Source organism: Mobula birostris, chromosome 2, assembly GCF_030028105.1.
Source record: "Mobula birostris isolate sMobBir1 chromosome 2, sMobBir1.hap1, whole genome shotgun sequence".
Lineage (NCBI taxonomy): Eukaryota > Metazoa > Chordata > Chondrichthyes > Myliobatiformes > Myliobatidae > Mobula > Mobula birostris.
In genome coordinates, this window is record NC_092371.1 from 131,361,410 (window position 1) to 131,374,282 (window position 12,873).

At 44.5% G+C, this 12,873-nt stretch overlaps 1 protein-coding gene across 1 annotated transcript in view; it reads right to left on the bottom strand.

Moving 5' to 3' along the window:
- Positions 1-8,357, bottom strand: part of LOC140191120 (coiled-coil domain-containing protein 185-like) — a 64,269-nt gene extending 55,912 nt beyond the window's left edge. Inside the window, exon 1 of the mRNA XM_072248229.1 lies at positions 7,851-8,357. Within this exon, the coding sequence (XP_072104330.1) occupies positions 7,851-8,160 (310 nt within the window). The 5' untranslated portion in view covers positions 8,161-8,357. The remainder of the gene's footprint in view (positions 1-7,850) is intronic.
- Between the last annotated feature and the right edge of the window lie 4,516 nt (positions 8,358-12,873).

Genomic DNA, 12,873 nt, shown 5'->3' on the forward strand with positions numbered 1-12,873 from the left:
AGAGGATGACCTAGCAGAGGACATACACAACGGTAGGTCTCTAGCTCTGCAGCTCAGAAGGGGAGGGGAGAAAAGAGGAGTGCAGTAGTGATAGAGGATTCCATAGTTAGAAGAGCAGGCAAGAGATTCTATGGACATGAAAGAGACACCCGTATGCTATATTGCCTCCCAGGTGCCAGGAATGTCCATAAGACTATAAGGCCTAGGAGCAGAATTAACCCATTTGGACGTCCTTCATTTCTGAGGCTGTGCCCTCTGGTCCTAAACTCCCCCACTACAGGAAACATCCTCTCCACATCCACTCTATCCAGACCTTTCAAAATTCAATATGTTTAAGTGAGAACCCCCACTTCCCCCACTCTTCTAAGTTCCAGTGATTACAGTCCCAAAGCCATCAAATGTTCCTTTTGTTAATCCTTTCATTCCTGAGATCATTCTTGTGAACCTTCTCTGGTACCTCTCCAATGTCAGCACACACTTTATTAGAAAAGAGGCCCAAAATTGCTCACAATACTCCAAGTGCACTCTGACCAACGTCTTTTAAAGCCTCAGCATTCTCGGATCGGGTTCGCTGCATTCTGGAGGGGGAGTGAGCAGTCGGAAGTCATGGTACATATTGGTACCAATGACAAAGGTAGATAAAGGGAGGAGGTCCTGAAGAGATAATATATGGAGTTAGGTAGAAAGATGAAAAGCAGGACCTCTAGGGTAGTAATCTCTGGACTGCTTCCTGTGCTATGCTCCAGAGGGGGTAAAAATAGGGACAGGCAGGTGGGGTGGCTTTGTTGGTAAAAAATTAAGGCAAATCCTTAGAAAGAGGTGACATAGGATCAGAAGGTGTACAGTGAAGAAAAAAAGACCCTGATGGGAGTTAGATACTGCCTTCCAATTTACAACGGTTATGATAGTCATAGGAGATTTCAATATAAAGGTAGATTGGGAAAGTCACATTGGTGCTGGATCCCAAGAGATGGAATTTGTAGAATACCTACAAGATGGCTTTTCAGAGCAGCAAAAGGGGAAAGTGTTGTGTAATGACCCTGATTTGATTAGGGAGCTTAAGGTAAAGGAACATAATATGATAGAATTCACCCTGTAGTTTGAGAAGGAGAAGATAAAGTCAGATATTAATATTACAGTGAAGAACAGGGAATTAGAGGCGCGAGAGAACAGCTGGCCAAAGTTGATTGGAAGGGGACTTTAGCAGAGATGATGGCAAGACAGCAATGTCTGGAGTTTCTGAAAGCAATTCGGAAGGCGCAGGACAGATACACACCAAAGATGAAGAGGTCTTCTGAAGGGAGGATGACACAACCATGGCTGACAAGGGAAGTCAAAGAGAGCATAAAAGCAAAAGAGGGCATATAATACAGCAAAAATTAGTAGAGGATTAGAAAGCTTTTAAAAACCAACAGAAGATAACTAAAAAAGCCATAAGGAAAGAAAAGATAAAATATGATGGTAAGCTAGCTAATAATATAAAAGAGGATAGCAAAAGTTTTTTTCAGCTACATAAAGAATAAATGAGAGGCTAGAGTGGATATCAGACTGCTGGAAAATGGTACTGGAGAGGCAGCAATGGGGGACAAAGAAATGGCGGATGAACTTACGTATTTTGCATCATTCTTCACTGTGGAAGACACCAATAGCATACAAGAAATTCAAGAGTGTCGGAGCAGAAGTGAGTATAGTCGCTATTACTTAAGGAGAAGGTGCTTGAGAAGCTGAAAGGTCTGAAGGTAGATAAGTCACTGGGACCAAATGTAGTACACCACAGGGTTCTGAAAGATGGAGCTGAAGAGACCATGGAGGCAGAGTGGGAATGAAGGGGGCCTTTTCTGGTTGGCTGCAAAGGTCAGTGTTGGGACAGGTTCTTTTCATGTTATATGTTAATGATTTGGATAACAGAATTGATGGCTTTGTGGCCAAGCGTGCATATGATATGAAGATAAGTGGAAGGGCAGGTAGTGTTGAGGAAGCAGGGAGTCTGCAGAAGGACTTAGACCAGGGGTTCCCAACCTTTATTATGCCATGGACCAATACCATTAAGCAAGGGGTCTGTGAACCCCAGGTTAGAAATCACTGACTTAGACAGATTGGAAGAATGGGCAGAAAAGTGGCAAATGGAATATAGTGTTGGGAAGTATTTAGTCATACACTTTAGTGGAAAAAATAAAGGGGTAGACTATTTTCTAAACGATGAGAAAATTCGAAAATCAGAGGTGCAAAGGGACTTGGGTATGCTCGTAAGCAAGGATGTAATGCTGAGGCTTTATAAGGCATTGGTCAGAGCGCACTTGGAGTATTGTGAGCAGTTTCTGGCCCCTTATTTGAGAAAAGATGTACTAGCATTGGAGAGGGTCCAGAGCAAGTTCACAATGATTCCAGGAATGGAACAGGAGTTAATGCATGAGGAGTATTTGATTGCTCTGGTCCTGTACTTACTAGAATTTTGAAAAACAAGGGAGGATTGTATTTAAACCTATCAAATATTGTAAGACTTAGATAAGGTCCACATCCACTCTATCACCCTCCGCTTTAAATATACCCAATTACTTCGCTTCCACAGCCTTCTGTGGAATTCATCGCCACAAAAGCCTGTGGAAGCTATGTAATTGGGTATACTTAAAGCGGAGGGTGATAGGTTCCTGATTAGTCAGGGTGCCAAGGTTTATGGGGGGGGGGGGGGGAGAGGTAGGATAATGGGGTTCAGAGGGATAATTAATCAGCTATGGTAGAATGATAGAGCAGACCTGATGGGCCAAATGGCCTGATACTGTTCCTAATACTTATGGTCTTATAAGGTTATGAGAGGCAAAAATAGTGTGGACAGCCAGAACCTTTTTCCCAGGTTGGTAATAGCCAATACCAGACGACATGTGTTTAAACTGACTGGAAGGAAAGTTTAGATGTCAGAAGTAGGTTTTACAGAATGTGACTAGAAGGCACTGACAGGGGAGGGGGTTGAGGCAGCTACAATAGGACATTTAAGAGACTGTTAGATAGACACATGAATATTAGAAAATTGGAGTGAGTGTGTGGATGCAGGTACGCGAGAGGGTGTGTGTACGTGTATGTATGCGCGCTAGCCTGGAAGTTGAACCAGAAACTGTTTACTGAGGAGTGAGAATTCTATGAATGAGACATGGCTTTCACTAAATCAGAAGCCATTCACAAAAATAGACCTTCCTAATGGTCTGATTCCTACAAAAGCAGGAAGGTTCTGTATTTCCTTTTAGCTTCTTTTAAGTAGATTTAAAAAAAAATTAGAATGGTTAGTTAGTTGCTCTGTTTGAGAATATATCAACATATATACCAGTTATCTATTCTTTCAATAAAAAAGTTATGGTAGTCAGCCTTTCTGCGTGTACTTACATGGATAAAATCAAGTTGAAGTTTACTGTCATTTAACCAGACACATGTATAACACCAAACAAAACAAAGTTCCTCCAAACCAAGGTGCACAAAACAGTACATAAAACTCACACAGAAACAATAGGTAATATTAACACAGATCAATTAACAAATAATAAGGTGCATGTCAGAAGGTAAACAGTGCAATGTTACTTTCATACATGATGAAACCTAGGTGGTGGCAGGGAGTTTAGTAGCCTCAAAGCCTGGAGGAAGAAGCTGCTTCCCATCCTAACACTCCTTGTCCTAATGCTACGGTACCTCCTGCTTGATGGTATGGATCAAAGAAATTGCTAGATGGGCGGGAGGGATCCTTGACAATGCTGAGGACTCTGCATACTTAGCACCCCTGATAAATATCTCAGATGGGGGGGGGGGGAATGAGAGACCCCAGTGATCCTCTTAGCAGTCCTCGCAATCCTTTGTAGGGTGTTGCAGTCAGATGCCTTGCAATTCTCATACCAGATGGTGATACAACTGGTCAGGACACTCTCAACGGTGCTCCTGTTAAAACTGGTTAGAATGAGTGTGGGGAGGGCCTCTGTCACCTCAATCTCTACACGAAGGGAGACAATGCTGTGCTTTCTTGGCTAAGGATGTGATGTTGAGAGACCTAGTGAGATCATGCATTACGTGCACTCCCAGAAACTTGGTGCTCCTAACTTTCTCCACAGAGCAGCCAGTTATGTGTAGTGAGGAATGGTCAGCCACAATCATCTCTTTAGTCTTGCCCACTTGAGGCTCAAGTTGTTGTGCTCACACCGTTGTACCTGCTGCTTTACCTACTCCCTATACACAGTCTTCTTGTCATTACTGATGAAGCCTACCACTGTTGTGTCATCAGTGAACTTGATTCGGTTTTAAAACGCAAACAACAGGAATTCTGCAGATGCTGGAAATTCAAGCAACACACATCAAAGTTGCTGGTGAACGCAGCAGGCCAGGCAGCATCTCTATGAAGAGGTACAGTCGACGTTTCAGGCCGAGACCCTTCGTCAGGACAGTCCTGACGAAGGGTCTCGGCCTGAAACGTCGACTGTACCTCTTCATAGAGATGCTGCCTGGCCTGCTGCGTTCACCAGCAACTTTGATGTGTGTTGCTTGATTCGGTTTTAACTGGATCTAGCAATATAGTCATGCATTAGTAGCTGTGCACGCATCACTGAGGGGCACCGGTGCTCAGCATGATGGTGTCAAGAAGTCCAAGATCCAGATACAGAGAGAACTGTTGAGACCCAGAATGGAGTGCAGAGGCTACGGCATCATCAATGAACCAACTTAAGCAATATATGAACTGGAAACGGTCCATTGTAGCAGGAAGACGAGGTGATCCAAAGTGCTTCATAATTGAAGTTAGTGCCACTGGACAGTAGTCATTACGGCAGATTACTCTCAGCATTATTCAGAGAAAGCAGTCTGCTTTTCTGGTACCCATCACTATCCCAAACATTCATTCTTTCCACTATTGACACAGTGGCTACATCGTGCATCATGTAGATACTCATCTGGGCTACTGCAACAACACCTTTCAAGTTCAATCTCTACAAAGAAGGATGAGTAGAGATCCTTAACCTCAAGAGTTGTACAGCATAGAAACAGCCCCTTTGGCCCATCAAGACTATGATTACAATCATGCCTATCATGCAATCCCAGCTTTAATTTCATAGTCCTCTATGCTCTACTTATTCAAGTACCTGCCCGGATGCACAGCCATCCACAAAAAGAGGAGTGCCCCCTAAAAATGAATGACAGTTAAATGTTAGAACCCCAAAGTCCCCCCCCCAGCTTCCCCCTCCCATGCATAAGCAGCAGCAAAACAACAATCTCCCCTTCCCCACCAGCAAAAAAAAGCATCAGCACCCACCACCGAGCGCTCAAGTGTGCAGCAATGCAACAGCAAAGATACAGACTTGCAGCACCCCAAAGACTATTTGTTCAATGTTGGTATTGTCCCTGCCTTCATTACCTCCTCTGAAAACTCATTCCAGAAACCAACCAGTTTTGTGTGAAATTTTACCCCTTAGATCCTCTTTAAACTTCCTGCTTCTCACCTTAAACCTGTGCCCTCTGGTTCTAGACACCCCCACTATAGGAGACTGGCTATCTACACTATCTATGCCACTCATAATTTTATATACCACTATTATATTACCTCTCAGCTTCCTTTGCTCCAGGGAAAATAGCCCCAGCCTATCTAATCTCTACTTATAACTCAAGTCCTTCAGTCCTGGCAACATCCTTCCAAATCATTATTGCACTTTCTCTTGCTCAATCTCATTCTTCCTCTAGCATGGAAACCAGAGCTGCACACAACACTCCCAATGTGGTCTCTTTAGCATCTTGTATACTGTAACATGAAATCTCAACACCATGGTTGATGAAGACACATGTACTATATGCCTTCTCCACTACTTTCAACCTGTGTTGTCACTTCCAGGAAACTATGTACCTGTAACCTTGGGTCTCTCTGTTTAGCATGTCCTGCCAATTGGAGACAGTCAGTAAATCCATCTTTCCCAGCAAAGCCCAGATCACCAAAAATAAATAGAAAAAAGACATACTTAGCAACTGGTCAATACGTCTTGCGGTTCTTTTGAAACATTCAGCAGTGGAACAAAGGGTATACCTACCGTCTCACAGCTCCAGCTATCTAGATTCAATCTCGATCTCCAGTGCAGCTTTGTGGAGATTGCATATTCCCCTATAACCAACTTGGTTTCTTCCCAATGCTCCAGTTCCCCCACCACCCACCATCCCAAAGACATGAGAGTTGCACAGTAAGTTGTCCCCTAGTGTGTAGATAAATGATAGAATCTGGAGATATTGATGGGACTATGAGTAGAATAAAAAAAATAGCATGGGATTTGTGTGGATCCTCTGGGCATAAAGGTCTGTTTCTGTGCTGTGTTTCTTCTATGAGTATTTTGAATATTCACTTTCCTCCACCAATGTATACTGAGGCCAGAAATAACTTTTTCCACTCAAAAGGCTAAATCTTTGGAATATTTTATCCCAGAGGGCTACAGATACTAAATCATTGAGGTGGAAGAACAGGTGCAATCACAAGGTGACATAGCAGGCCTGCTGAACTTCTTTTTCTCATATTCTAATTACAATGATTTACAGAGTGTGGTGTCTACAAAATGCACTACAATTCACCAGGTCTTTTTTGACCACACTTGCTGAGTCCACAACCTCTGCCACCAGGTCACAGGCAGCAGGTGCATGTGAATAAGTAGTAGTGTCAGTATATTTCCAAGCAGAATGATGTATGAATTACAGTGGAACTTGGAGGCGGTCTTGTTCACCGCTCACAGCCCACAGAGGTTCCACTGGTACGTTTTCACCACCTCCTGTGATCTCCTTCAAGAGACACCCACAAAGAGATTGTTGGATGAATGGCAGGGATCACTGACAATGCTAAATGCACTGTGTACTCAGTTCTCCTGATAAATATCTCCGATGGGTGAATGACAGACTTCGATGACCCCCTCAGCAGACCTTGCAATCCTCTGTAAGGACTTCAGGCTAGATGCCTTGCAATTCCTGTACCAGATGATGATGCAGCTGGGCAGGACACTCTCAATCATGCTCCTGTAAACATTGGTTAGATCTGTGGGGGGGGGGGGGGGAGAAAGAGAGGGAGAGGGAAGCCTCACTTGCCTCAATCTCCTTACAATATTATAACGATCTCTGCAGTGGAAGGCAAGACCCTGGGAAGCACAATAAACTTCACCTGGTGAGTCAGATGCCAAACCATTGATATTTCCAAATGGTTGAATAGTCAGAGTTCCATCATAATTGGGCTCTGAGAGGAGACCAGAATTGAATGACTGAAAGTCTAAGCACAGTGTTGAAGGAAATTAGAGATAAGGAGGAAAAAGGAAATTGAAAACTTACATGGGAAATGTAATGTTAAGGTGTTGCCACAGCTCAGTGAGTGTAGAACAGGAGTTGGTGTGACAGCAGAAAGTTGGGCAAGTTCTAATTTATCCAAGATGCATGACAGGAGTCTGGCATTGAAAGTATACTTAGGAAATACTTGAGAACAGTCAGGTGGACTGCATCGTCCTACCCGTGGTCCCTCTATGACCCCTGACCCTCTCCAACCCTCCTCCTCACCCCGTCCCACTCTTCCCCACCACCTTGCTTCACTCCTCCCCCACATCCCTCCCCTACCATTAATCGCCTTCCACTCCTCCCCTCCCGGTCTTGTATCTCCAACCCACCCCATCCTTTCCTCTCCATATTCTCCCATCTCCCCCTCCCCTGCTCCACCCTCCTCTCCAGCCAACACACCTTCTCAACACCCATCCTCTCCCCGGCACCCCTTTTCCAGCCCCAACCCTCCCCTTCACCATACTTCTCTCCTACTCGACACCCTCCCCACTCTCTAGCCATCCCGTCCCCGCCCCGCCTCCTCCGCACGCTCTCACCTCTCAGCCACCTCCGGCGCTCCCGCTCGTGCTCCCGGCACCGACGCTGGAGGTTGCGCAGCGGCTCGTGTGGGTTTTCGCGGGCCCACTCGTCGAGCGGCCGTGGCAGCAGCTGGACGGGCTGCAGGCCCCGACGCGCGCACGCCTCCAGTGAGCGCGGGCTGGTCAACACGTACCGGCTGCCGCGCGCCGCTCGCGGGCTCTCAAAGTTGGAGAGGTCGAGGTGAGGGAGTACCGGCGGCGGCGGCGAATCGGCCTGGGCCTCCAGCTGGGGTTGGGGAGGGGGACGGAGACGGAGTTCGGCCTGCATTGCCCGGACCGCTGCCTGAGGTAATGTCCGCCTGTCAAAACGGTCGCCCTGGTCGGCATTCACAGTTAGAGAACAATAGGAGGGAGAATAGGGGCCGTCAGTGAATGCGGATTATTTCATTAACTCGCCCGTACTTTCCTCGGCGACGCGTTCTGGTGACCATTGGTGATGGAGAAGCTTAATCAACGAGCTGAGGAATGGGTCAAGGGCTGCGATATGCTCGGCAGCGCCTCTCACCGTTTGGAGGACTGACTCCTGGTGGTGTATGGCCGGTCCTGGCATTGAATGCCGCAATGATGGGAGGGATACTCCTGAACCCAGTGCTCTGAAGTGTCTTGCCAGTTGCCAGGCTGGTGGTGGAGAAGTTATTTTCTTTATACAAAGGGCTTGCCCGGACCGCTGATGTCAGATAGGTGGCCTGACATCTTAACGTCAATTCCTAGGAAGAATGGAAGATAAAAACTTTGGGAAGTATTGAGGAACAAGTAGGATTTTTACCAGAGTCTGTGGTTTGTTATGGTCATCACTGGGTGTTTTTTCTTTCCAAATGCTTAATTGATTCAAGCAGGACACAAAGTGTTCAAGGAACTCAGCGGGCAGCAACTATAAAGAGAAATGGGCAGTGAATGTTTTGGTTTGAGACCCTAAATATTCCCCATCATAGATGCTACCTGGACTAGTGAAATCCTCTAGCATTTTGCTCCAGACTCCAGTGTTGTGGTCTCTTGTGTCTCCTCTCTGAGTAACTGATTCATTGCTACCAATGAAGTACTGGAAGATCAGAGGGTCACCAATGTGTTGCCTTTATATAAGAATGTCTGCAAGGACAAGCCACGAAAAACCAGCTGGTAAGCCAAATATCACAGGAGACACAAGAGGATGCAGGTATTGTAGTTTGATGCAGGGCCTCAACCCAAAACATTGACAATCCATTTCCTTCCATAAATGCTGTCTGACCCATTGAGTTCTTCCAACAGTTTGTCTTTTTTCTTTGCTTTAACCTTACCTCAGTAGTTGGAAAATTACTGGAAGGGATTCTGAGAGACAGGGTCTACCTGCATTTGGAAAGGCAAGGTCTGATTAGAGATGGTCAGTGTGACTTTTTGTGTGAGAAATCATAGCTCAGTATTTTTGAAGAGGTGACTGAGAAAACTAGCAAAGGCTGGAAGTAGACTTTGTCTACATGATCTTTAGCAAGGTCTTTTGTCAAGGTCCCACATTATAAGGAAGATTAGATCACGTGGAATTGGGACGATCTAGCCAACTGGATACAAAATTGGCTTGGTCACAGGAATCAGAAGGTGGTATTGGAGGGGTGAGGTTTTCAGATTGGAGGCCTGAGACCAGCAAAATGCTGCTGGGATTGGTCCCCTGATTTTTGTCATACATATATTAGCAGTTTGGATAAAAATGTAGATCAGTAAGTTTGCAGTTGATGCAGTGCATGGTGAAGAAGATTGCACAGGTTAGAGATCTACTGAGAAAATGGGCAAAGAAATGACAGATCACTGAAAGTGGCTGCAGAAGTAGACATGGTGGTGAAGAAGGCATATGGAATCATTGTCTCCACTGGGTTGGTTTTGAGAGAATATGTAGGAAAGATGTGTAATTGGACTGATAGGTTTACACTGCTGGCAGCAGGTATGAACACGGTGGACTGAATTATCTGTATCATAAGGCCATGGAGGAAAAGTTTGACCTTAAGTTTTAGCCACTAAAGACATGAAAGGACAGGATCATATGCTGTGGTAATAGTTTATCCTGACTCTGGGATGACATAGCATCTCGGTATAGAAATTAAAGCCAGCCCAAAGAAGTTCTTTAGGATCTAATTGATAATTAAATTGCCACTGGCACACATTAGTTTGGGTGTCTTTCTGGCGAATAATGATTCATTTAACCTGCCGAATGGCAGTAAATAAACATTGCTGATAATTTTGTTGTAAAACGATTTTTGAAATACTTTACCAAGATCTATCTCACTGACTTTGTCAATGTTTATTCTGGATACTCTCCACAAAGTGTTGTGCTTCTCTATCGTATGGAACAACTGATGGAAGTCAAAAGTACGGAACAAGGAAAGACTCACAAATATATATGAAGGATGATTCCAAAATTAAGGGGTTAACATATGAGGAGCACTTGGCAGCATTGGGCCTGTACTCACTGGAATTTAGAAGAATGCAGGGAGATCTCATTGAAACCTACCAAATGTTGAAAGGACCAAATAGGGAAGAAATGTGGAGAGGATGTGGAGGTATCCAGAACTAGAGGGAACAGACTCAAAATTGAGGGGTAACCTGTTAGAACAGAGGTAAGGAGGAAATTTTCTAGCCAGAGAGTGGTGAATCTGTGGAACATTCTGCCACAGACTGCGGTGAAGGTCAAGTCCGTGGGTATATTTAAGGTTGATAGTTTCCTTATCAGTCAGGACATCAAAGGATATGGAGAGAAGGCAGGTGTATAGGGTTGAGTGGGATCTGGGATCAGGGATCAGTCATGATGGAATGGCGGAGCAGACTCGAGCTGAATGGCCTAATTCTCTCATGCCTTATGGTCTTATACCTTTCATGACCACAGGATGTCCCAGTACTCTTCACTGTCAATGAATCAGCTGGGAAGTTGGTCACCATTATATTTCTCTCTTTAGGCAATGACGAGCCCTTTTGTTTATTAACACATGGTTGAAATACAAACAATGGCACTGGGCATATTTCATGCTCTTATTCAAGGTTGCAGTGTAGGATCCAATAGTATTTCAGTATATTTAAAGCAAATTCATTAACAGGCATGGTTAATCAGTGGAACAACCAATCAATTTGTGTGTTAGACATTGAACAGTACAGCCCCATTGGCCAACAATGTTGTGCCAACCTTTTAACCTCCTCCAAGATCAATCCAATTCTTCCCCTCGTACAGAACACTCCATATGCCATTCCACTCTTAAGAAAAAAGGGAGATAGAAGAAAGGAAATTATAGACCAGTTAGTCTGACTTCAATGCTTGGAAAGATATTGGGAGTCTATTATCAAGGGTGAAGTTTCAGTGTTAAGTCAGCAAGGGTAAATTTTGTCTGACAAATCTGTTGGAATTCTTTGAGGAAATGGCAGGCAGGATAGACAAAGGGGTTTCAGTGGATGTTGTTACTTTTCAGAAGGTATTTGACAAGGTGCCGCACATGAACAAGGTAGGAGCCCATAATATTACAGGAAAGGTACTAGCATGAGTAGAAGATTGGCTGACTGGCAGGAAGCAGAGAGTGGGAATAAAAGGGGACCTTTTCTAGTTTCCTGTAGGTGACTAGTGGTGTTGATTTGGATGAAGTAATTGACGGGTTTGTAGGCAAGTTTGCGGACAATACAAAGATAGATGGAAGGGCAAGTGGTGTTGAGGAAGCAAGGTGTCTGCAGAAGGTTGTGGACATATTGGGGGAATGGGCAAAGAAGTGGCAGATGGAATATAATATAGGGAAGTGCATGTTCATGCACTTTGGCAAAAGGAATAAAGGGGTGAACAATTTTTAAATGGAGAAAAAATTCAATAATCAGAGGTGCAGAGGAACTTGGAAGGATTCCCTAAAGGTTAACTTGCTGGTTGAGTTGGTGGTAAGGAAAGCAAAAGCAATAGACTAGAATACAGAAACAAGAATGTAGTGATGAAGCATTTGTCAGATCGCATTTGGAGTATTGTGAGCAGTTTTGGGCTTCTTTCTTAGAAAAGATGTGCTGGCATTGAAGAAGGTCTAGAGGAGGTTCACAACAATGATTCTAGGAATGAAGAAGTTAGTTGCTCTGGGTCTGTACTCACTGGAGTTTAGAAGAATCGGGGGGTGAATCTCATTGAAACCTATTGAATATTGAAAGGTCTGGATAAAGTGATAATCCAGAGAAAACCTATATAATTATACAGAGAATATGCAAACTCCATATGGACAGTGTATTGCTGCCATAGTTGCTGATTATTAATGGATGAGGTGTGTTTCCTTCACCCAATGACATGGTACTAGGCTGTTTTTTTTTTAACCACAATCCAGTCAGGATTTGACTTTAGAATATGTGACAGTCTACATCGGGGGAATTGGTGGTGGAGAGAGTCATCAGCTTCAAATTTCTGGGTGTTATCATATTAGATGACATGTCCTAGGCCCTGCACATAGATGCAGTCATAAGGAAAATGCGCTAGTGTCTTTACTGTCTTAGGAGGCTAAGATCCCACTTGCTTCAAAAAGGCAACAGTTATGCCAGTGCCTAAGAAGGATAATGTGGGCTCCCTTAATGACTATTGCCTGGTAGCACTCACATTGATAGTGATGAAATGCTTTGAGAGGTTGGTTATGAGTAGACTGAACTACTGCCTCAGCAAGGACCTGGACTCATTGCAATTTGCGTATCACCACAATAGGTCAATAGCAGACGCAATCTCAGTCGTCTCCACACATCTTTAGACCCCCTGGACAATACAAACACCTACGTCAGGATGCTGTTCATCGACTATAGCTCAGCATTTAATTCCATCATTCCCACAATCCTGATTGAGAAGTTCAGAACCTAGGCCCCTGTACCTCCCTCTGCAATTGGATCCGCGACTTCCTAACCGGAAGACCACAGTCTGTGCGGATTGGTGGTAACATCTCCTCCTTGCTGACGATCAACATTGGCGCACCTCAGGGGGTGTGTGCTTAGTCCACTGCTCTACTCTCTATATAGACATGAT